This window comes from Diabrotica undecimpunctata, chromosome 1 (genome assembly GCF_040954645.1).
Source record: "Diabrotica undecimpunctata isolate CICGRU chromosome 1, icDiaUnde3, whole genome shotgun sequence".
NCBI classification, from domain to species: Eukaryota; Metazoa; Arthropoda; class Insecta; order Coleoptera; family Chrysomelidae; genus Diabrotica; species Diabrotica undecimpunctata.
In genome coordinates, this window is record NC_092803.1 from 40,121,632 (window position 1) to 40,145,287 (window position 23,656).

Below are 23,656 nucleotides of genomic sequence, written 5' to 3' on the forward strand. Positions count from 1 at the left end.
GAACCACTAACATTACCAAAAGTCAAGACCACCACTATTCTGAAGAACCACCCAATAGGCAAACCCCTAAAATTGGACAGAATTCCTTTAGACGAACTACACAAGTTATCACAGGAAGAAGAAAGGTTCCAATCCATCCTTCCAACACAAATGGACCACAGCTACATATGGACACCACCGATATATATCCTGGTAGCAATCCTTTTAATTTTTGGTTTTCTCAAGCTACGCAAACTGAAAAAAGAAAAAGATGAGCAGAATCCAACCACAGCAGAAGACATCCCTGACCAAAGCCAAGAGTCCTCAGAAACAGTTCACAGAGTTTTGTTCATCCCTCACAAAACTTCCCCAGGGGATGGAGAAATTACGATACATTAACCCCGATTGTCAGCAGTATTGCAGTTCAATAGCCCAGCCGATCAGCAGTTTCGACACATATTGCAGACAGGTCGTCATCAATTAATTTCATATAAATACTGTAAATTTTTATTCTAAAACCAGTTGTAATTATATTAAATAAAGTGCTGTTACTCTGTCAGTTGTACCTTTAAAAGGGCCTTTTTAAAAAGTACCTTCGGGAGTGACAACCCTTAAGTAACGTTAGATGTTATATTGTATTGCAGGGAAAATGGTTTAGTACTCTTAACGTTTCCTACACACAACAACCTTCTGGGTTTTTAAACACTGGTTCCTATACCTTTAATAAATGTATTTTTTTCTCAGAAGATTTTGTAGGAGCTGAAGTTACGGAAGTGAGTGGTGTATCGCAGCAAGATACCACAACTGATGATTATCTAAATTGCAGTACACACTCTAATTCCGAAATGCTTTCTACATCATCATCAAATGTTTAACCACACGTCAATAATAATTGTTAACCTGTTTTACCTACCAAAAAACAAAGTACCAAAACTGTAATTATTTCCGATGTAAAATTTACTCCGGAAAAAATTCGTCCATACCCAAAGGCCGTGAGAATAAGTTCTAAGAAAGAAAAAAAGAAAAAAATTTCAACCATTCTGACCGCTACACCAGAAAAAAATAGATTAGAAAATGAAATAAGAGAAAAGGAGGAAAAACAAAAACAAGTGGTGTATTCTTCTCGTGCGATTTGTAATTCTGGCGCCTAGTCGGCGCTCGATGGGGTGGCTAGGTACAAATTAAAATACTTCCTATCTAATATTGAATATAAAAAAAGTGTGAGATTGCAACATAATGGAAAGATCTTTGTTAAACATAACGTTGACAGATAGAGGGAGAAACGGAAAAATTCTAAGAAAAAGTAGTGTAGAGAATATTATAAAAACACACAGCTGAAATTAAATGAAAATGGGAAAGACATATCGCTAGAGTGAAAGATAATAAATGGAGCAAAAAATTCTCTGAGTGGATACCAAGAGCGAATAGACAAAACCCGGGTTGAGACTCATAAGATGGACTGACGGCACGAAGAAAAATTTTACTAAACGAAATTTTAAAATGTATTATAGCCAGAATGCTTCAGTTTATAGGTAATGAAGATCTTTTTCTACCCCTTCCTTAACTGTTTCTCAATAAATGGAAATTATGGTTATTTGTTGCTACTTTAAAGAATCTCGTAGCGTATGTTTCAAACTAGTTTTTTAACCATGTGTTAAGTTGTCTCTTGAAGTTTTTCCTAGTTTATGTTTCTGATTAAAAACGAATTTCAACAATTTTTCTTATTATTTCTGGGAGCTTCATTTCTCAACTTTTTATTAAATTGCTATATCTGCTTAGTGGACGTTAACTATCATATTGGCGATCATTAGTAAGACAATCATTAAATTTTAAGAAAAAATGCTATATTTTCGAGTATTAGCTGCAATACTGTATAGTGAAAAAAAAACTAAATTGGGCTACAAAAAAGAACGTTGGGTTAACAAGATTATCCAGCGTGGTCACACGAGGACTAAGAACCTGTTAACACACGGATTCTATGTTAACATTTTTAAATACATTTTTGGGAGGCAATTAGTCGTAAAATTTACTTATCGACTTGATACATTATTTTCACGAACTTTTATACAGCTTCTTCACTTTCTTCCTAACAGATGTTGAAACTTTCAATAAATGATCTCTACAAAATTTGTTACCGGTAATAAGCGTGCATAACAGATGAAAATCTACGCGAATTTCTTTGAATTAAGATCTCTGATTTTAAAAGAACAAAAAAAGCAAATATAAGTGAAAGCATAGCAGATTATTTTGTTTATTGTAACAGATGAAAATAAAACACACCGGCAGCAACATATTTGAAATCTGTACGTTCAGTTGGTACAGTAAAAGTTTAATATTTTTGATATCAAAAAAATATTATGGGTTAATCAGTTAATTTATAAGTTTTTAAAATTACTATTTTCTTATTTCCGTTTCCAAATTTACAAAGCTTCTTCTAGATATATTTTAAAGAGCGTCGGCGACAAAAAGCATCTTTGCTTTAGTCTTCTGTTAAAACATTTTAAAAGATACTCTTATGATTTTATTCTGCTGGTGTTCTCATATGCAACTCAATATACAAGACGTAAGAGTGTTTAGAGGAATCACATGTGGAAGCGACCACTACCTAATAAAGGTTAAAATAATGCTCATACGACTAGCCAAGAAAAAAGAACACAATAAGGAACAAGAGAAAAAAACAATAGAAACCAAATACAACTTGGATAGCCTCAACTATGAAAGCACAAAGGCACTGTACAAAAAGCGACTCGATAAAAAGCTCTTACAAGAAAACTTTGATAGTGTTGAACACTTATTGTATTTTAATTTTATTGTATTACAATAACATAAAACAATGTCTTAAAAGTGCAGCAGAAGAAGCCCTGGGTAAATATGAAAAAATCAAACGAAGGAAGCCATATTGGTAAAAATTCCACAAACACTTAATAAATAATTATTAATATAAATTATAATATAAAACATTAATATAAATACTGATCAAAGTAAAAACGAATATCGAACATCCCAAAGAAACGTACGAGGTGCGATAACTAAGAAGAAAAACGAAAGCTGGGAAAGAAACTACTCCAGAATAAACACTTACTTGGGGGTGGCAGAAGAACGGAAAGCTGGAAAATACTTCAATCTCTTCGACAAGATAAGACTAAACACATCATCTCACCGATCGGCCTAGAATAAAGGGACAAATACTTTAAAAATCTACTGGCGGGCAGAACACCTTAAACACAATCAAAGGTGAAAGTACATACAATAGGTTCCTCAATTAGGAATGACGACAAAGACGTAGCAGGAGTATGCCAAGCATTAAATAATAGAAAATCACCAGGCCCTGGTAATATCCCACCTGAGCTACTCAAGTACGGTACAAGCAAATTATATAAGCAGCTAGCCAGCCTTTACCAAAAATGTATTAACGGATAAATGGAGGACATCATTTATCACGACAATATATAAGAAGGGAAGTAAAGATGAATGTGGCAATTATCGAGGAATCGCAGTCCTTAGCACCATCTCGAGAGTTTACGGAAAACTCATCAACAAGAGAATGGAAGATTTCTGTGATATGGAGGCCGAAGAACATGCCAACTTTAGAGCAGGTAAATCAACTATCGACCATCGGTTTACTGTTACCCAGCTAATCGAAAAAAAGTAGCACGAAATTAACCAATACATCTCTTCTACGTGGACCTTAAATAAGCTTGTGTGCCACAACAAAAACTTTGGGAAGCTCTCGAGAAAACAAGTATTAGTGTAACCTTAATCAAGGCTTTTCGAGACCTCTACAAGAACAACACAAGTAAAATAAAGAAGAGTCAGGAGGTATCCAAGGGTTTCACTATCAGCAAAGGACTCAAACAAGGATGCTGCGTGTCTTCTACTTTGCTTAAGATCTACTCGGAGCAAGCGATGAAGACGTGGAAAAGAAAATGCAGAAACATGGGAATTCCTCTAAACGACGCAATATTGTACCCATTGAGTTTTTCAGACGACCTGATAGTGATGGCTCAGGACTATGAAGACCTCGAATATAATAATATGACCTCTAAACTTATCGAAGAATACGAACTATGGGGGCTAGAAGTAAATATCAAGAAAACTAAATACGTGTGTATTGGGAGAATTCAACAAAATCTAATCTTGGAAGAAATACAGCGAGAAATAAATTACTATCAAAAATACAAATATTTAGGCATGCAAATAACCAACGATGGAAAATTAGACGAAGAAATTAAACATAGAAATAACCAGGGAAGACAAGCCATTAGACATCTAAACAGTGTACTGTGGGACAAAACAATGTCCAAAGAAAACAATCACAAAATCTATAACAGCATTATTAAAAGCATTGTTAAATATGGAAGTGAGGTATGGCCACTGAAAGAAATAAACTTAAAAGCGTTAGAAGCAACAGAAATTGACTTCTATGGAAGAGCGGCTGGAAAATCAAGATTAGACAGGGGTAAAAACGAAAAAATACGAGAAATTATTGGTGTTAAGCACAATATAACAGAAGACATAAGAATAAATCAACTAAGATAAGATTAAGAGCAGAAATTTTTGGACGAAAAATAGTTATATAATAATATAAAAAATAAATAAGATACAGAAAAATTGTTAAAAATGTGTCATTTTTTAGCACTCTAGATGATATTAGTACCGAATATATGTTTCTTTGATATATTAGTTTATTTAAAAGAAGTAAATTAAAAATGGATTCATTTACACAAATTTTTAACTTCTTTCTTATTTCCATATACTTCTGTTTTCTTAATAACTTAGGTAAAAATTCTTACTTGCCATGGCCAAGACCCTCGAATACTTTGCTTTCCATTTATAATTCTTCCCAGTACCTCGGTTCTAGGTTGTCTCGATCTTCTAACGCTTCTTCCACATTCTAGAACAAAAATACTGTATAAATCGTATTGCTACTTTTGAACATACTTTAGACGTATTTATATATAAACATATTAAACATAACATAATAAATGAAAAGACTAATATGTTTTTGTACACACTTATGACAAATCAAAAGATAGAAGAGGGAAGTATTTTTGAAGTTTGTAAAAGATTTTAATTCCTAGCTGAGTACTTTCAGGTTACAAAGCCATCTTCGGAGCTATGCTACAAGAGAGAAATGATGCAGGTAACTAATATTAATCTAACAATGATTTACTTACGTCAAATATTAAGTATCCTACAAGGAGAGATCACGCGGTAAGCAGAAAAATGCTGATTCTATTCTTATTTTTCTTTTTTTTTTCTTAGTCAATAAAAAACACAAAGGAATGTACACTGGACTCCACAAAAAACATATTAAAACATTTTAGGTTATGGTACGGGTGTCAGAACTTGATCATTTTTACTGGAGTTGAAGCAGTAGATAGAGTGAGCAAAATCGAATGCTATCCTTTTAAATGATCTTTCAGAGATGACAATTACCATATGTCATTAGAAAATTAAGATTTTTAAATCACCGAAAAATTGTTGAATTAAAAAGACATGTATCAAAGACTCTCCAAAATTAAGTTTTTTAAAAATTGCTTTTTAAAACCTCATAATGAATAATATGTTGAAAATTGACTATATAATAATATATATTGAAGAATATATACAATAATATGTTGAAGTTATCCCTAAAACAAATTATTAAGATATAAAGTGTTCTCTAATGTTTTGGTAATAAAATGGTTGAGTTCTGACATCCGTACTATCAAATTTTTTAATGTGTTTTTTGTGGAGTCCAGTGGACAGTCCAGTTCTGATTTTTTCATGGACTAAAGAAACAAGAGAAAATAAAAATAGAATCAACATTTTTCTATTTACCACATGATCTCTCCTTGCAGGATACTTGGTATTTGACGTAAGTGAATCATTGTTAAATTAAGATTAGTTATTTAAATCATTGCTTTCTTGTAGCATAGCTTCGAAGATGGCTTTGTAAGCCGAAAGCACTCAGCTAGGAATTAAAATCTTTTACACACTTCAAAAATACTTTCCTTTTCCATCTTTTGGTTTATATTTTAATAAGACATACTCCAAAATAGGAGAAAGTACAAATAGATGGTAACTAGTACAAACGGGGTTCAATTAAAAAGTGCATATAAAGAAAACGTGTCGGCTAAGGGATGGCAGTGTACCTTTTTTCGCGGAGAATTAGGGGATAGTGTCCTTTGTTTGAAGGGCTTAGTAGCAACCGAGACGTTATTTTGTCACACGTTCATTTTTTCTGTATAATAATTGGTAGAAGTACTAACAAGAAATAAAAACATGTATTTTTTTCCGAAGTTTTTTGTCCCTGAATTTAGAGTTCCACATAAAATATTTACTTTTTTGATGCCAAAAAAATTTGAAATTTGAGGGTACACTTTTTGGACCAATTTTTTTTGTTATTTATTACCTAAAACTAAAGAAAAAAAATTCCCTTCACCCGGAACGAGTGTATTTATGTCTTTTTTGCGAAATTTTGAAAATCGAACGGGCGAAATAATAATGATTTTGGAGTGTAAAAATCTCGCGACTTAAAATCACTGTAGAGTATATTCAAAAGCACCTACAAACCTCTTTTTTCTTATAATTCATCTTTATAAGCAATTCTTTTTGTTTATTGGTACAGTAATACCTCTATGGAAATCTGACATTCCATCTTTTTGCTTTTACTTCTGCTGATTGGTGATTTATCCCTTGCTATTTAGATCACACGAGTCCTCCGCCATTTTGCTTATGTGATTATTTCATTCTTTTTTTCTATTTAGTGTCCATTCGTTTATACACCGTGCGTTACATTTTTTTCTAATGTCTTCACGATCTAATCTTTCGATTTCTCAGCGTATTTCTTATAATTCTTCTCAGTAATCTTATCTCGGTCTTTTTAGTAGCTTTTTTGTTGTGGCGGTGTCGGGTCTTGTTTGTGAGGCACATGTCATTATTAGACTTACACTGGCTTTATAAATTCTTCACTTCATCTCAGTGTTAAGGTGTCTTCTCGCCATATGGTGTTATTAAGGCATTCTGCCAGTCTATTTGCTTTTTGTACTTGATTTTTCACTTCTTTGTGCTGGTCTCCATATCTAGACAGTATAATTATAAGTTTTTTTTTCATTGGTTTTTTGCTGATTACTATTATTTTAGTATTCTGAGATGAAATTCCCATATTAAATATTTTTGCTCACTTTTTTTGTCAATTAATTCACGTTTCACATAATTTTTTATTTTTTATTGATTTAAAGTCTGCAACCAATGCTAGTTATAAGTTTATTGACGACAATAATGGTCGTAAGATAACTATTTTGTTGAGCAATGAATAAAAATATTTTTTAAACTATATAACATTTTTGAAGATTTTATTAAATATATAATCTCTTTTAGGTTATGGGCAAATATGTCGATTTTTATAATTTTTATGACTCCCAGGTTAGAGCCATTGGGCCATCTTTATTTTATAGTTAGGCTGCATTCAGTGTTCTCTGTTTTTTTGTCAAACTGTTATCTAATTTTTATTTATATTTACTCATCTATTGGTATTAAATCTGTACTTTTCTATTAATTTAGATCCTTACTCACCCCTTATAAAGTTCCCAAACTAAGCAATGTGGTCTTCGTTAACTCTTAGTGAACGATCAGCTTTTTATCATCTACTTTTATTAGCATTTTCGTTAAAAGATCAAGATGTATACCAGACCACTGGAATACAGCAACCATAACTCTCATTCATAAGAAAGGTAGTAAAGAGGATATAAAAAACTACAGACCAATAAGTTTACTACCCATCATACACAAGATATTCACAAAGATTATCAAAAACAAATTAACAAATAAATTAGATGCTGCATAGTGCATAGCCAAGAGAGCAAGCTGGCTTCAGAAGTAGATTCAGTGCCCTGGATCATATCTATACGTTTCGAGAACTATTGAGTAGAACTAAAGAATATGAAATACTGCTAGCATTAACCTTCATAGATTTTGAGAAGGTTTTCAATTTTATATAGCCTAAGGCAGTAGTAGAAGCTTTGACTAATTAACCAACACATTGACAAATCGCATATAGATTTTTAGCAAATATATACAGACAAAAGCTTAGGTTAGAATTTATGAAAACATTCCAGAATTTCCCACTACTACTATCACTACACTCCAGAATTATGTAGCTAGTGGATGTCCAAGATGTAATGATAAATAACACTGTACGTGAGACAGTTGACGAGTTATATACTTTTAACAATTAATACATAAATCTGGCTCATTACTACTAGAAATCAACAGAAGAATAAAACTGGCTTAAGCATTTTTTGGTAGAAATGCAGTTATATTCAAATCAAGGATGCTACTTCACCTGAAGGAAAAAAGCATTCAGTCAGCATATACTACCAATCATGAGACACGGCTGCGAAACTTAAACACTAAAAAAAAAGAGATATTAGCGAAACTTAAAGTCACGCAAAGGTCAATGGAGCGATGCATTCTAGATATAACAATAACAATAGATGGTCCACTAGACTTACACTGCGGTATCCAAGAGGCATCAAGAGACCAAGAAGAGATCCAAATGTAAGAAGGGACTATGAGTTCAGGAAACAAGCCGGTTCAACGTGCCACAGAAAATGGAATATCAGACAATCCTGTGCAGAAATGAAGAATGACTATGTAAGAGAGGCTGCACAGTAATTACTAGAATACGCTAGGAATGATGATATATATATATATATATATATATATATATATATATATATATATATATATATATATATATATAAATTAAGGTACACTCGAAGAGTGGTGGGTTTTATATATATATATATATATATATATATATATATATATATATATATATATATATATATATATAAATTAAGGTACACTCGAAGAGTGGTGGGTTTTTCGGTCAAAGTGGAGAAATAAAAGACAGCAAAAGGTGGCTACTTCATCTATTTATTGAAGACGTTTCGGTTTTTAATCAGAAAGCATTATCAGTTCATCTAAAAAGAACAATATGAAAAACCAAACATCCATAAAAAAGTTGTTATACGTGTGTTACCTTAAAAAGATATGTAGCATTCAATGATATTAAATATGTAAAGAAACTTATGAAAATGGACATTATAAGATTATGTTGTATAAACAATTAATTGTATTTAAATACAGTTTACAAATTAACTCAAAACTTAGCACAGCAAAAGAACATGTGGTAATTGTACATGTACATAAAAAATATGTATATAAAACTTAAGTAAAAAACATTAATTTTCATATATGTATATATATATATATATATATATATTATATATTTATATATATATATATATATATATATATATGTATATATATACATTATATATTTATATATATATATATACATATATATATATATATATATATATATATATATATATATATAATATATTTATATATATATATATATATGTATATATATACATTATATATATATATATATATATATATATATATATGTATATATATATATATATATACATATATATATATATATTATATATTTATATATATATATATATATGTATATATATACATTATATATATATATATATATATATATATATATATATATATATATATATATATATATATATATGTATATATATATATATATATATATATATATATTTAATCCAGACTACAAGTAATTCTTCAAATAAACACAACATTTATTTTTAAATAATGAGTTCTATTTCTTCTTGTTTTTTTGATTTTTGTTTTTTTTTGATGTTGTAGTTTTAGTTAAAAGAGCTATTTCCATTTTGATTTGACGCACTTGAAATATTACACACCAACATCTATTCCAAAACCTACGTTTAATGTTTAATATTGCGACACGTAAAACTTGACGTTGGAAATCCAATACAAAAATTTGCATTTTTTCTTTCCGTTTGTCCCCATATAGAGGCTTTGTGAAATCGCTTTTTTACAGAGTTGTAGTGGAGGAGAATTTACAATGGCCAAACACAGAATGTATTTTAAAATAGGCTTTCTGTTTGTTTCTGCTGTGTTAGCGGTTTTAAATGAGAACGAATCAAATTAGAATTTATGTGGAATTCTTCACTATATAATAAAAATATTATGACTTTTATGTAGCCAAATAAAATATAAAGAACAACAAAAGAAATTATAATAAACAGCTAACATGTCAGTTTAGCTAGGACTCCTGAGATAGGTTTATACGAGCAAAGAATATACACAAGCAAGACAATGGCTTTTAAAGACATTATATGTTCAAGCCACGTTAAAAGATGTAGCAAACCTGACCATAATCAAAAAAGACTAATGAATTAATCGCTACATAGAAGTCTGGCGTAAACAAGAAGTAGGTAGAATTATTAACACATATTTAGACAACAGTATCTTAATCTAGTAGACAACTAATAACAGGTAATAAATTAAAAACCATATTTAAAAATATGAATAATAGAAAAGATTCCGTCTGGTTTTGAGGCTTTATATCGGTTCTTTGAGCCTTGTTTTCTTTTACCTATCCCATCAACCCTTCTCTTTTATCCAGACTTGGGACCGGCTGTGGGTATGAACGCGGCTTCTGAGCTACTTAATCCACATAGTCAACGCGCTCATAACCCCCAGGTCGAGACAGAAGACGAACTCCAAAGATTAACACACATCTTCAATACAACAGCCAAGAAATACAAGATGATAATATCAGCAGAGAAAACCAAATGTATGAAAACATCTAAATACCCACTACGATGTAAAATCGAAATTGATGGGAAGATAATAAAGCAGAAAGCAAGGTTTAGATATCTGGCAATAGATATAACTAGTTACGGAGATGTTGAAGAAGAAATACGACAACAAAGCTTAAAAGCAAGTAAAGCGGCGGGATTTCTTAATGTCACAATCTGGAAGAACAAACACCTAAGACAAGACACAAAAACAAGAATCTATAAAGCAGCCATTAGACCTATATTAATATACACGGCGGAGACAAGACCTGACATCTAAAACGAGACGACTACTACAAACAACAGAGATGAAAATATTCCGACGAATATCAGTGAAAAGTCTGTTGGATAGGGAGATAAGCGAAAATATAAGAAGAGCATGCAATACACAAGACAGAAATGGATGGCTGAAAAAACGGAAACAGGAGTGGACAAACACATTAGTAGAATTGCAGAGGATAGGATAGTACGAATAGCACGAGATACGTCACCAAATGGACGAAGAAGTATTGGCAGACCAAGAAAAAGATGGTGCGACAATTTAAACAATTTAGGAGGCTAATATTGAAGAGAAACAGGCTTTAAAGCCTACCTATAAGAAGAAAGAAGAAAAAGAAGAAAAATAGAAAAGAAAAGTTCCGAAAATTCCGCATATTTTGCAGTGGTTGTTAAAACAAAGGCTATGTTGTTTCGATGTTTTACTGTTGTTGGGATGGTAAAGTGTTTTATAGTTGAAAAGTGATTTAAACTATTGTAATTTTTAAACAAAATTAATGACGCAGTTTAGTTAAAATTTGTTTGTGTTTATATTAAAAGACCTGCAGACCCGACAGACGTTATAGTAGCTTAGCTTAGCGTTATCTTAAGTCAAAAAATGAATCAGAGCTTTCGGAAACAAATATATGGCATCAATTTGACTTGGCCACTTCTTCTTCTTAAGGTGCCGTGCATTTCTGCGTAGGCGTTCACCGTACATCATCTTGTCAGGTGAGATGTTAAATAGTCAGGATTAAATAAATCTATTTTTAGCAGCATTGCGAAGCATTTCATAGCTGTGGATTCCTGTCCATTGTCGAATATTGCGCAGCCATAACATATTTTTCCGCCCCAGTCCTCTGCTACCCTCTATCTTCCCTTCGAGTCATTTCTGGCTTGTTCAACTCTGCTGTTTATTTCATTCTCGGGGTCTCAACCCTCGTTCAGCAAACAACTCAAGTATTTAAATTGCCTGACCTTTTCGATTTCTTCTCTAAAGACATATATCTTTACGTTGGGGTAATCATTTCTACTTATAATCATTGTTTTTGTCTTTTTGATATTTATTTTCAAACCCTGAGCTTCACTTGCAAGAGTTAGATCATTTAAAAGGCATTGAAGATCTTTGGATGTTATCTGCCACTATGGCTGTATCATCGGCATACCTGATGTTATTAATAAATATGCCGTTAACTTTAATACCCTTATTAGAGTCTGCCACTGCTTCTGCGAAGGCTTTTTCTACGTATAAATTGAACAGCATTCGAGACAATATACAACCTTGCCTTACTCCTTTTTTAAAGGAGAAATCTTCTGTTTCGTTGAAATTTTGAAGATGTAGTGTTGCTGTCTGGTTACAATACAGATTGGCAATAATTCTTATATCCTTGTTGTCCAATCCCAACTCTTGTAGGTATTTTATCATCAATTCGTGTTTTACATTATCGAATGCTTTTTTATAATCAATGAAACAGACAAAAACATCCTTTCTGAGATCTAAACAATTCTGTATTAATGTTTGCATACTAAAGATCGCTTCTCTCGTGCCAAGTCCATTTTTGAAACCAAACTGACTCCATCTACTGACCTCTTCACATTTCTTAAACAATCTAGTGTGCAGTATTCGCAGGAAAAGTTTTAAAAAGTGACTCATTAGGCTTATTAGTCGGTGGTCCTTGCAGAAGTTATCACGTGGTGTTTTTGGTAAGGCGATAAATGTAGAGCGAAGCCAATCTTTTGGAATCTGGCCGTATCGTAACTTGATTGTTTCTGCGTACAAATCATCTGGTCCTGAGGTTTTGTTACTTTTTATTAGTTTGATAGCGTGTACAATTTCAGCTTTCAAAATACTTGGGCCATACAAATGGTCTCCAAGTTGTGTGGTTTTTGTGTTCTGTCATCATTAAACAAATTGGCTGTATACAATTTCCAAGTATTAAATATATCGCTAGAGCCCGTTATTAGTTCATTTTGGTCATTATGTATACTAGTGACTTGTTTTTTATTGAAGACACCAGCAATTTCCTTAATGGCCACTGGCGCAATAAAATCCAGGGACTTCACCCTTAATGCGCTGTCTTGCAATGTGAGATACCCTAAAATCGCTTCGCTTTCTGGAATATCAATTTGCAGAAAAAAATATATTTAGCATCCATTTTCTAAGCAATCAAAATTAGCAGGTAGCTCGGACTAGAAACTTCACGAAACGAAACCATCTTTTACTGCTTATACTACAAAAAACAAGTGTCGCTAGGATAATGAGATTTAACAAACAGCAATTTACACAGTATTTTCAAAACTTAAAATCTATTTTGGAAAAATATAAGGTTTCAACTAATAGAATCTACAACATGGATGAGACTGGTTTACAAACGGTATAGAGTAAATTACCTGAACATGTTCCTTTCATTGAAAAAAAAAATAGCAAAAAATCTAGCTGAGACAGTAAAAACTGTGACAGCTGCATGTTCTACGAGTGCAACAAGATGCTATGTTCCACTATTCTTTATTATCTCACGCAAAAGATTAAAATAAAGAAGTAGCTAAAAATGTAGCCACAAAAAAAGTAAAAACTGTGACACCTGTATGTTCTATGGGTAAAACAAGACATTTTGGTACGCAAAAGACTAAATTCTCTTTTGGTAAAGGACGCTCCAACTGATTCTGATTTGGGTGTTACCGATTCTGGATACATGAATTCAGTTAAGTTTCTTTAATTTTTGGTGTACTTTCATAAATATACCAATCCTACCGCTGAAAGCCTTGTTCTATTAATTTGTCATAACTACATATCTTGTACCATAATGAAGGCCATCACTCACTCAAAAATAATAATATTTACTTGCTCAGCCTCCTCTTATAGAAGAAGCCATTGAATTTAAAGACTAGACAGAAACAGTTTTAGACCATTAGAAGTTTACTATGATACTTTTTGTGATAACTTCTTCTTCTTCACATGCCATCTCCGCGACGGAGGTTGGCAATCATCATGGCTATTCTGATCTTAGATGCTGCTGCTCTGAATAGTTCAATTGATGTGCATCCGTACCATTCCCTCAAGTTACGCAACCATGAGATTCTTCTTCTTCCTACACTTCTCTTGCCCTGGATTTTCCCTTGTATAATCAATTGAAGTAGGTTGTATCTCTAATTACGCATAACATGCCCCAGGTATTGCAGCTTTCGTGTCTTGATGGTTTCCAATACTTCCATTCTTTTGTTGATTCTTTGTGATAACTGGAGTACGTCTAATCTTGGGCAAGTGGCCACAGAGTACTACGTCGTTGGATTATTCAATCACGCCTATGAGAACACTGCTACTATAAAAAAGCTGTTTATGAATTTAAAATGACAGGCATTTTCCCTTTAAATGAAAATATCTTTACTAAAAAAAAACTTTTTACTTTTTTCAGCAACTAAACAAGAGCAAGAAGAAGTACATGATCTTGAACGTATTGATAATGATATACAATTAATAATTGACGAAGACAGAACTTTGGAAAATAACGAAGCAGAAGAACTAAATAATGAAGTAAAAGAACTAAATGATGAAGCAGAAGAATCAAAAAGTTAAAGCAGAAAAAGCAAACGTTAAAAATCTTCCAAACAGAGCTAACATTTCAAGTAATCTGAAATCAAAACCCAGAAGCTCTAAAAATAAAATTTATGTTACGTTTCCAATAAATATTATTCCATTGCCAAAACCAACCAAAAAGGGAAAACGAACAAAAATAAGATTGGAATTGACTCTTCTGACATCAACTTCACATAAAGAGCAAATTGAAAACCTATAGCTGTAGAAAAAATATAAAATTGAAGAAAAAAAAAGAGAGTATCAAGGCAGCATAAAAAAATCAGTATGAAAACGGTTTGAAGAAAAACAAAGCAAACTAAATAAAAAGAAATATGAATATTCTTCCGACTCGGAGACTTTAATACCACTTCATAATAGTAGCAGCAATTTAAGTTTTTCTGAAAGTGACGCTGCAATTAAATCATCTCAATTAAGTTCCGGGGAGTTTGCTCTAGTTAATGTTTACGACAAAACCAAGCATTTATTTCGAATGTATTTTATTCGAATTACTACAATGAGAGATAATGGTTACAATGATATTTATTATAGAAGGGTACCCAATATAATGCGTTCTTCAGAAACTAAAGAAGAGTTTTTTTTAATAAGACTGAGATTATAAGGAAACTTTCCAAGACACATCAAGGCAGTTCTCCTAAAATTATGAGTTTTTAAGCTTGTCAACCAATTTAAGTGATTTAATGTTGCATTTGATGTAACCTAAAAACGATCCAGCTTTAAAAAAGTTGGTTTTCTCCCTCTCTTTTTAGGTTTATTTAATATACATACTTGTTTAGATGTTTATAAGTTTCTAGATAATATTTTTTTAAGTTGTTTTAACAAAATAAAGGATGTGTATTTAATACATTATTAATTTTTATTTTTATAAACGTATTTTTATCCAAAGCGGGCACAGACTCGGCTATGCAGACTTTTGTCTCACTTAAGGGGGCAATAATCAAATTTGTTAAATATTGTACTTTACCCTATAGTTGTTTTTCCTATAGGTATTTAGCTGTCGTTTTATATTTGTAGCTAAATATATTAGTTCCCGTTAAGTTGACTGGTTTTTTTTGGATAACGTCCATTTTTTCGAACGGGGATCTGTATGTTCCCTTCATCTAGCATCATAATATTTTTAAAATTTAGTACTTTAACCCTTTCGGCCTCCTCGAGATAAATATGTCCCACTAAAAGTTTAAAAATATTTATTGGCTCAAACTCGTCCCGATTTAAACGTAGTTTTGCTTTAGCGGTATTCTTAGTGCAAAAGCAAGAAAACAAATTTGAATTGACAGCACTGTGAATATACTTCTGTATTTATATTAGTGATAACCCATATTCTAATATAGTATAGTATTTTGGTATAAATATTCCTGATTTTCTAGGAATCAACCTAGTGGGAAAATATTGTCCCAGTGGTATTTTTAGGCAGGACATATTTAACCCATTGTTTATTTTTGCAATTTGTCGAAGCGAGGGTTCTTCTGATAAGAATAATCAAGAAGACGAAGAGGTAAACAGAGATGATGAATTACTTTCTGGAAATGAAGCTAAAGATCTTGCAGACAATTAAGTGCCGGTGCCGATAACAAGTTAGGATCAAGGAGAAGATAACTAACCGACACCTTTCTTTCAAAATTCTAGCTTCCTCCTATAAATATCTGTGATATAGACAAGGAGGTAAAAATATGTTCCTGTCAGATTGTTTATTTTAATTTTGGAATCCACTAATAAAAGAGTGATAATTTATAAAAAACAAAAAAAGGAAACAATTGCTAAAATCGATATCAGGGAAATTGCAATAATTTTGGGTTGCTCTTTTGTTATGGATTACAATAGACTGCCAGCACTTCAACACTATTGGTCAACAAATATATCAGTTGGAACATATTAATTAAAAATAGTATTTTTAGAAACATATTTATATTATTACTAACTACAATGCACATGAATAATCCAGTAAAACAAAATTCTTCCAAGACATATTACGTAAACGAACTTGTAAATTGTGTGAAGAAAACTTGACAAAAATGCAGAACTGATTTTTCTAAGCAGAGTATTGATAAAAGCATGGTAAAATTTAAAGGGCGCTTCGTTGAAACTGTACTTACCGATAAACCCTGTCAAAAGGTGCATTCAAATATGAGTAAGAAGTGACATTTTCACTGGTTATACCTATGGCATAAATGTGTATGCTGAGAAGAAAGACGGACAAGTTAATGCAACGTTTGGTGAGAAAGTCGTGCATAAATTAGCTAGTACAATAAAGTCTAAAGACGTAGTTAAGTACTATGCTTTGGTATATTTTTTCCTCAGTGAAACTTATAAAAGAGATTTCATTTGCGTATGTAGGAACAGTTATTGCAAACAGTAAAAATTTACCAAAACTCACCAAAAAATTGATTAAAGGAGAATCTGATTTTGTTTTAAATAGATATGGCATAATTTGTGCGAACTGGCAAGATACCAAGGAAGTTCTAATTGTTAGTAACTGTCTTAAATATGACCTTACAACTGTCCTACGTCGTGATCAGGATGGGGGAGAAGTGGATTTAGCTGATTAAATGGCAGGTTTATATAACATGGTCTATGTATATAAAATGATGGAAGAAGATTGGTTATGGTTGCCGCTGTAAACATTTCGGTAATATACAACATTCTTCATTGGAAAAAATAATTTTTCTTAAATTTTTACTAGCTCTAGATAAAAGAGCTGATTTAGTTTAAAACAGCTAGATCAAAAGTTTACATAAGAACAAGGTCTCCGGATAGGCCGACTAAGAGGACAATAAGCATGATAAATGTCGAACGTCTGCCAGTCTAGGTTGGGACACGTCGACGTTGTGCAAGATGTTCCTAAGGAAAAATAGAAAAACGAACTTCAACATTGTGCAGAATGCTTTAAGTTCCATTTTGCAGTAATTGCTCTACGCCATACCACACTTAAAACTGTAAAATTATGTTAAATAAATACTTGGACCTTTTTTTCATAGGCTACCACTGGAATATATATGTCCCAGTTAACAATATCAATGGGACACATATGTCCCATCTCTCAATGTTAAAATTAAGAAAAAATCTTACGCAAACCTGTTTGCGTAACCTAATTACACACAAAAAAGCTCAGAAATTTCACCTCCGTTTATTTAATTAAAAAAGGGTAGCTGAAAAGGTTAAATATATAATATAAGAGTCATTCGATCTCATTGTGTGAATAATTTTAACAACTCTTTAGATGTTTTGACTAATTATGATCCAATAGGACTGAAAATTTTCTAAAACTAGTAATTTCTAAACTAATTTTTTTTTTAAATATGTACCATTTTACATAAGAAATTTTTATTTCGGCATATGAAACCAGCACATACAGAACTTAAAGAAGATACATACAACAATATACCATGCGACATCTGAAACAAAGTTAAGTATTTGTCTCGAAACTTCAAACCACAAACAAATTATAATGAACGACAAAGAAACAATCTCATATGACAAAAAGTTTGCTAAAGACAATATTGTAAAAAAACTGTTAGATGCTACTGATGAAACCATGAATTACGATTCACATTCTTCTAAGATCGAATAAAACCTTAAACATTAAATACCAAATGCAGAAAAGTCTTTGAAATCATTTAAAAAACAATAAATCGCCCAGGGAAATGGCATAAATATATATTGTCACTATATTGTCATATTCACCAGTTAAAACCTTTTTATACTTCATACATTACACTTAGGCGTTTGATTGCGCGAAATAGAGAAAGCTATGTTTAGTCTTGGAAAATATGAGTTTCCAAACCATTTAATTCTACTTAAAAACTTAAAATAAAAATAATAAATATAAAAACAGTTTCAAAAAATTACAAAATCAATAACGTTTTTCCAAACCATTTAGACCTAAAAATGTTTTAAATCTAATTTTTAAATATCATAACTATCATACTATACTGTTTATATAGAGAATCTATTATGAGAAAGTCATTCTGTAACTGAAACTGATCTGAACAGTAAATAAACTGAACGTGTATATGGTCTATTGCTTAACATAAAAAGGCCCAAATCATAATCATAATAATAGACCGTAGTCCGTCCAATCTATGATCCCTCACTACAAGCAATAAACTGAAACTATTAAACATATTAATATCTCCTATTCCCACATAGCAACATGCAAGCCGCCACGAAATTCATGAACTATTTAAAAAAGTTTGGCCCGAGTTAATATTTGGCCCCAAAGTTCAGGGAATGGTCCACAACTTCAAGCCATTTTAGACCATAACGGAGAATAAAAACTGACATCGAGGGCATTGTAGTGATATGGAAAAATTACTGCTCAGAACTGTACAAAGACACCTTAAAATATGCATTAGTCTTAGAATACAAGAAACATGCAATCAGGGAAGCAGAACTAATCATCACCAACCATCTTACGTGCAGAAGTAGAGAAGCCTCTAAACTAACCAAGAAACAAAAAATTTACTGTGATCGACGGCATACCAGTGGAGATTGTAAAAGCAATGGACGAAATTGGCGAAGATGTAATATTGGATATGTGCAAAATGATATGGATCACAGGTGAATGGCCTGACGACTGGTACGAATCAATCTTTTCACCTATCCATGAAAAAGGATCACTAACCGTATGCAGCAATTTCAGAACTATTGCCATTATTCATCATGCAAGCAAAATCTTGCTACATGTAATCAATAAACGGGTAAAGAACTTTCTACTTTCACAGATAGCCGAAGAACAATGCAGATTCGTACCAAAAAAGGAACGCGGGAGCAACTCTCTTTGAGATCACCATCCTGCAAAGAAAAATATTTGGGTAGCATGGTTCAGGAAGAATAAAAACATCCTAGTTAAAGAATCTCAGAACCTGGTTCAACATCTGTGCAGCTTTTCTACGCTGCTGCAGATAAGATAAAGTTTGCCATGACATTCATCTCGGATAGGCACATCAAGAAGAAGAAGATCTCTTTGACCAATCAGGAAAAGAGATTTTTTAAAACAACCATAAATGTTTATGGTCATTTACGAAATTTTAAGAGGAACGATACACTTCCCTTAATTTAAAGATACCTAAACATTAAAATGGTTACTTTTGAGATTGACAATTCGTAGATTAAAATATTATAAGGGTCGCATAAAAGTTACTGCTCTCTGAATTAAATCAAATTAAAAAACTGAAAGGATCTAAAACGTTATAAGATCGAGGACTAAGACAAGGACACCAAAATTGTCCACAGTAACTCAATATTTTAGAACAATTAATTGCAAATTATGAGCATCAATTTGGATGGAGAAAGATCAACTCGTATGAGGTTTGTGACACTGTATTAGTTACCGACAACTTACGAGACAAAATTTTCTACGATATATTCGCTTAAAACTCTGTCTGAAAGAGGAGGATTAAAGATAAACTTTGAGAAAACGAAAATTATGACAAAACCCTTCATGAAAGCAAATGTAACTATTGAAAATAATACTACGCAAAAAATAGACACACTCAAATATTTGGGACACGAAATCAAACTATGCAGAGCCAATCAAACACATGAAATACAAAAACGAATAGGCAAATGGGCAGCATTTGGTTCAATTCCCATGTATCTCAAGCGAAAGGTTTATAATTAATGAGTTTTATCCATATAACCATACGAGGCAGAGTCAGGACGCGAAGATCCGGAAAGAACCTCAGAGTTACACAACGAGTCATGGAATGTGCAGTGTCCTACGTGAGCCTTTGGCTGCCAGCGTAGAGAACATTGGAAGAGACTGAAGGAGGCACAAAGGTGGACGCGACTGGCTGTTGATGATTAATTTTCAACAATATATCATATTAAAAATCAAATATAGCTTGTTGTCTCATCCAGTTCTAAGCGTAGTGCACAAGTGGCAAAAGTTGCCATTACTTCACACGTCTCAAGACAAGTTTTATCTAGAAATCAATTTATAATTACTCATTACTTAGACAAAAAAACTTTGACTGGATAAAACATTTGTTTGTTAATAACGATTTTGTTTGATCTATTTTAAGATGTTCTCACTACAGTTTTCATTCAACCTTTGTATTGTTGATCAAATAAAATCGGTCGACTGAACTTGTCTTATGAGAATGCGATCTTAGGCTAAGATAATTTTTATCTCTATTAAATTCTTAAAAAAAGTCACTTAACTCTTCTTTTTATAACACATCTAGAAATTAGCATTTCTCCCAGTGTATTTGGTCATAAAACTGTTCTTTCATAAAAAAATATTTAACGATCTTTCACAAATTTCTTCATTACTTGTTTACTTTTCACTAATTACTTGCTATATTTTTTATTAAACCAATTATTTACGCTCACCATTCTCTATTGTTTATAGAAACCAACAAAAAATACGCCATTGTATTTATTTTTGCCAAGTTAACTGAATGAAATAATATCAACTGGTAGATGAAGGTCGAATAACCGATAGATTTTCACGGTTCGTGGCAAGAGTAAGAGTGAAATCCGCAAGAAGTGAATCTGCGTGGGAACAAAACAAAAACGATTCTAATTTTTTAAATACTCAGTGTCGGAGAAATGGATTTTGTAGACCGGTTAATGTGAACAAGATGCTTTTACGGAAGTTTTTATATCGACATATTTAACAAGATACTTACTCAAAAATTAAGAAATTTATACTTACTTAAAGCATTATAAACACAAGATAGAAGCTTTCCCAATATTCCTCTCTAGAACTAACAAGAAGATACAGAATGCTAGAAAGTAGAGGAAACATAAAAAGAAATAAGAAAACTGTTTAAGTTAACTTAAATAAGAAAGTAACTCAAAAAATACATAACATAAAAAAAACAAATATTTATACAAGCAAATATTTCAGAAGAGCAAATGCAGAAATAATGACAATATATAAAAACGATTAAACAAGTAATCTTATTAATCTTAAAAGTTTTTTTTAATTTCACAGTATAAATATATATGTATATACAACGAATACTTTAGTTAAAAAGAAAACACTGGCAGAGCTTTTCAAAACATATGGAACATGACGTCTACGGAACACACAAATAAACATGGAGAATAATCAGATGACAATGCAAAGAGATGAACGAACTGATAAAAACGAAACACATTCAGAATAAAACTTGGGCAGACTACTTTATATCCCTATTTGATAAAGGATTGAGGGAATTAAAAAAAATTGGAACAGTAGGCGATAGAAGCTTTAATTTAAAAATAGAAAATAATCAGGAGTGGACAGAATACCGAACAAACTCCTAGAATAAGGAGGACTGGATCTAACCAAACAATTATTAAAACTAATCCAAAAAATAATAGAACAAAACAGAATTCGTCAAAAATGGAGACAAATCATCCTAATACCTCTTTTCAAAAAGGGAGAAAAATGGGACCCGGAAAATTATCGAGGAATTAATGTATTAAACACAACACTAAAATTAACAACTAAAGTGATAACAAATAAACTGAATGAAATTCTAACACTAGCAGAAGAACAACATGGTTCTAGGTTCTAGGAAAGATCATGCACCGAAGCTACATTTATAATGAGCAAGTGCAAAAGAAATCATTAGAATTTAAGGAACCGGCATATCTATGTTTCGTGGACCTTAAGAAGGCATTTGACCAGGTCAAAATAAACGATGTTATCCACTTATTGCACGCAATTGAGATAACTCTAGTAATAATCAAAACGGTCAAAATATCGACCAGAATAACACAATAAAAGTAAAATCAGTAGAAGAATTAACTGACCCTATTGAAGCTGGCAATCGGATAAGCTAGGATCCCTGATTCCTCCAATTTTTAACCTGATTATGAACGAAATAATAAAAAATATAAGGACTAAAAAGGATACCAAATGGAAGAAAAACAACCAGAAAAACATCTGGTATGCAGATGGCGCAATACCACTCTTTTAAAGTGAAGATTTACAAAGTATGCTGCACTAATTTAATATAACCGCCAGAAAATTTAATATGTTAATTTCTTCTTAAAAAGGCAAAATGCATGATTATAACAGCAAATTAACTAAGATGTAACTTGGAGCTGAAAGGTCAAATAATAGAACAAGTGACGTAGTTTAAATATCTAGGCATCACATTATCTAGCAATCGAAAGCTCGACACAAAAATGAAACATTAAGCGAATAGAGCAAACAGAGCAGCAGGTTGTCTAAATGAAACAATATCGAAAAATAAAAATGTCAAGAAAGAAATTAAAAACAAAATTTACAGAACAGTCATCAGACCAATAATGACATGCGGCAGAAACACAAACTAATCCAGAGAGAACAACAAGGATGTTGAAACAGCAGAGATAAAAACACTTTAAGCATTTATATTTTTAAGCATTGGTTAAGAAATAGAAGAGTAGAATGGAACGATTTTATAAGCCAAATGACAACAAATAGAGTAGTAAAGATAACAAGAGACTGTCTACCAATAGGAAGATAATCAGTGGGAAGACCACGAAAACGATATAACTATAACTTACTAGAGGTATTGCAACATTTTTAGTCTTATTAAAAATAGCTGATATCTACCTAGAGCTTTGCCTAACTTTCACTAGACTGTTTACGGTTTCAGTTTTTAAATGTCTATTTAAACAAAGACGTTTGGGTCTAGTTGGGTTTGTATGTTATGGTTATTTCGTGTGAATCTTTTTCTGGTCTTTGAACACATTTTAGCAGTTCAGAAGACAAAAGACAAAAAACAGAAGACAGAACACAAAATACAGAAGACAGAAGATAAAAGACAAAAGACAGAAGACAGAAGACAGAAGACAGAAGACAGAAGACAGAAGACAGAAGACAGAAGACAGAAGACAGAAGACAGAAGACAGAAGACAGAAGACAGAAGACAGAAGACAGAAGACAGAAGACAGAAGACAGAAGACAGAAGACAGAAGACAGAAGACAGAAGACAGAAGACAGAAGACAGAAGACAGAAGACAGAAGACAGAAGACAGAAGACAGAAGACAGAAGACAGAAGACAGAAGACAGAAGACAAAAGACAAAAAACAGAAGACAGAACACAAAATACAGAAGACAGAAGATAAAAGACAAAAGACAGAAGACAGAAGACAGAAGACAGAAGACAGAAGACAGAAGACAGAAGACAGAAGACAGAAGAC

At 32.0% G+C, this 23,656-nt stretch overlaps 1 protein-coding gene across 1 annotated transcript in view; it reads right to left on the reverse strand.

The window, feature by feature from the left end:
* Positions 1 to 23,656, reverse strand: part of LOC140448358 (trypsin-1-like) — a 93,116-nt gene that overhangs the window by 53,426 nt on the left and 16,034 nt on the right. The window contains exon 2 of the mRNA XM_072541446.1: positions 4,773 to 4,873. Within this exon, the coding sequence (XP_072397547.1) occupies positions 4,773 to 4,873 (101 nt within the window). The remainder of the gene's footprint in view (positions 1 to 4,772; positions 4,874 to 23,656) is intronic.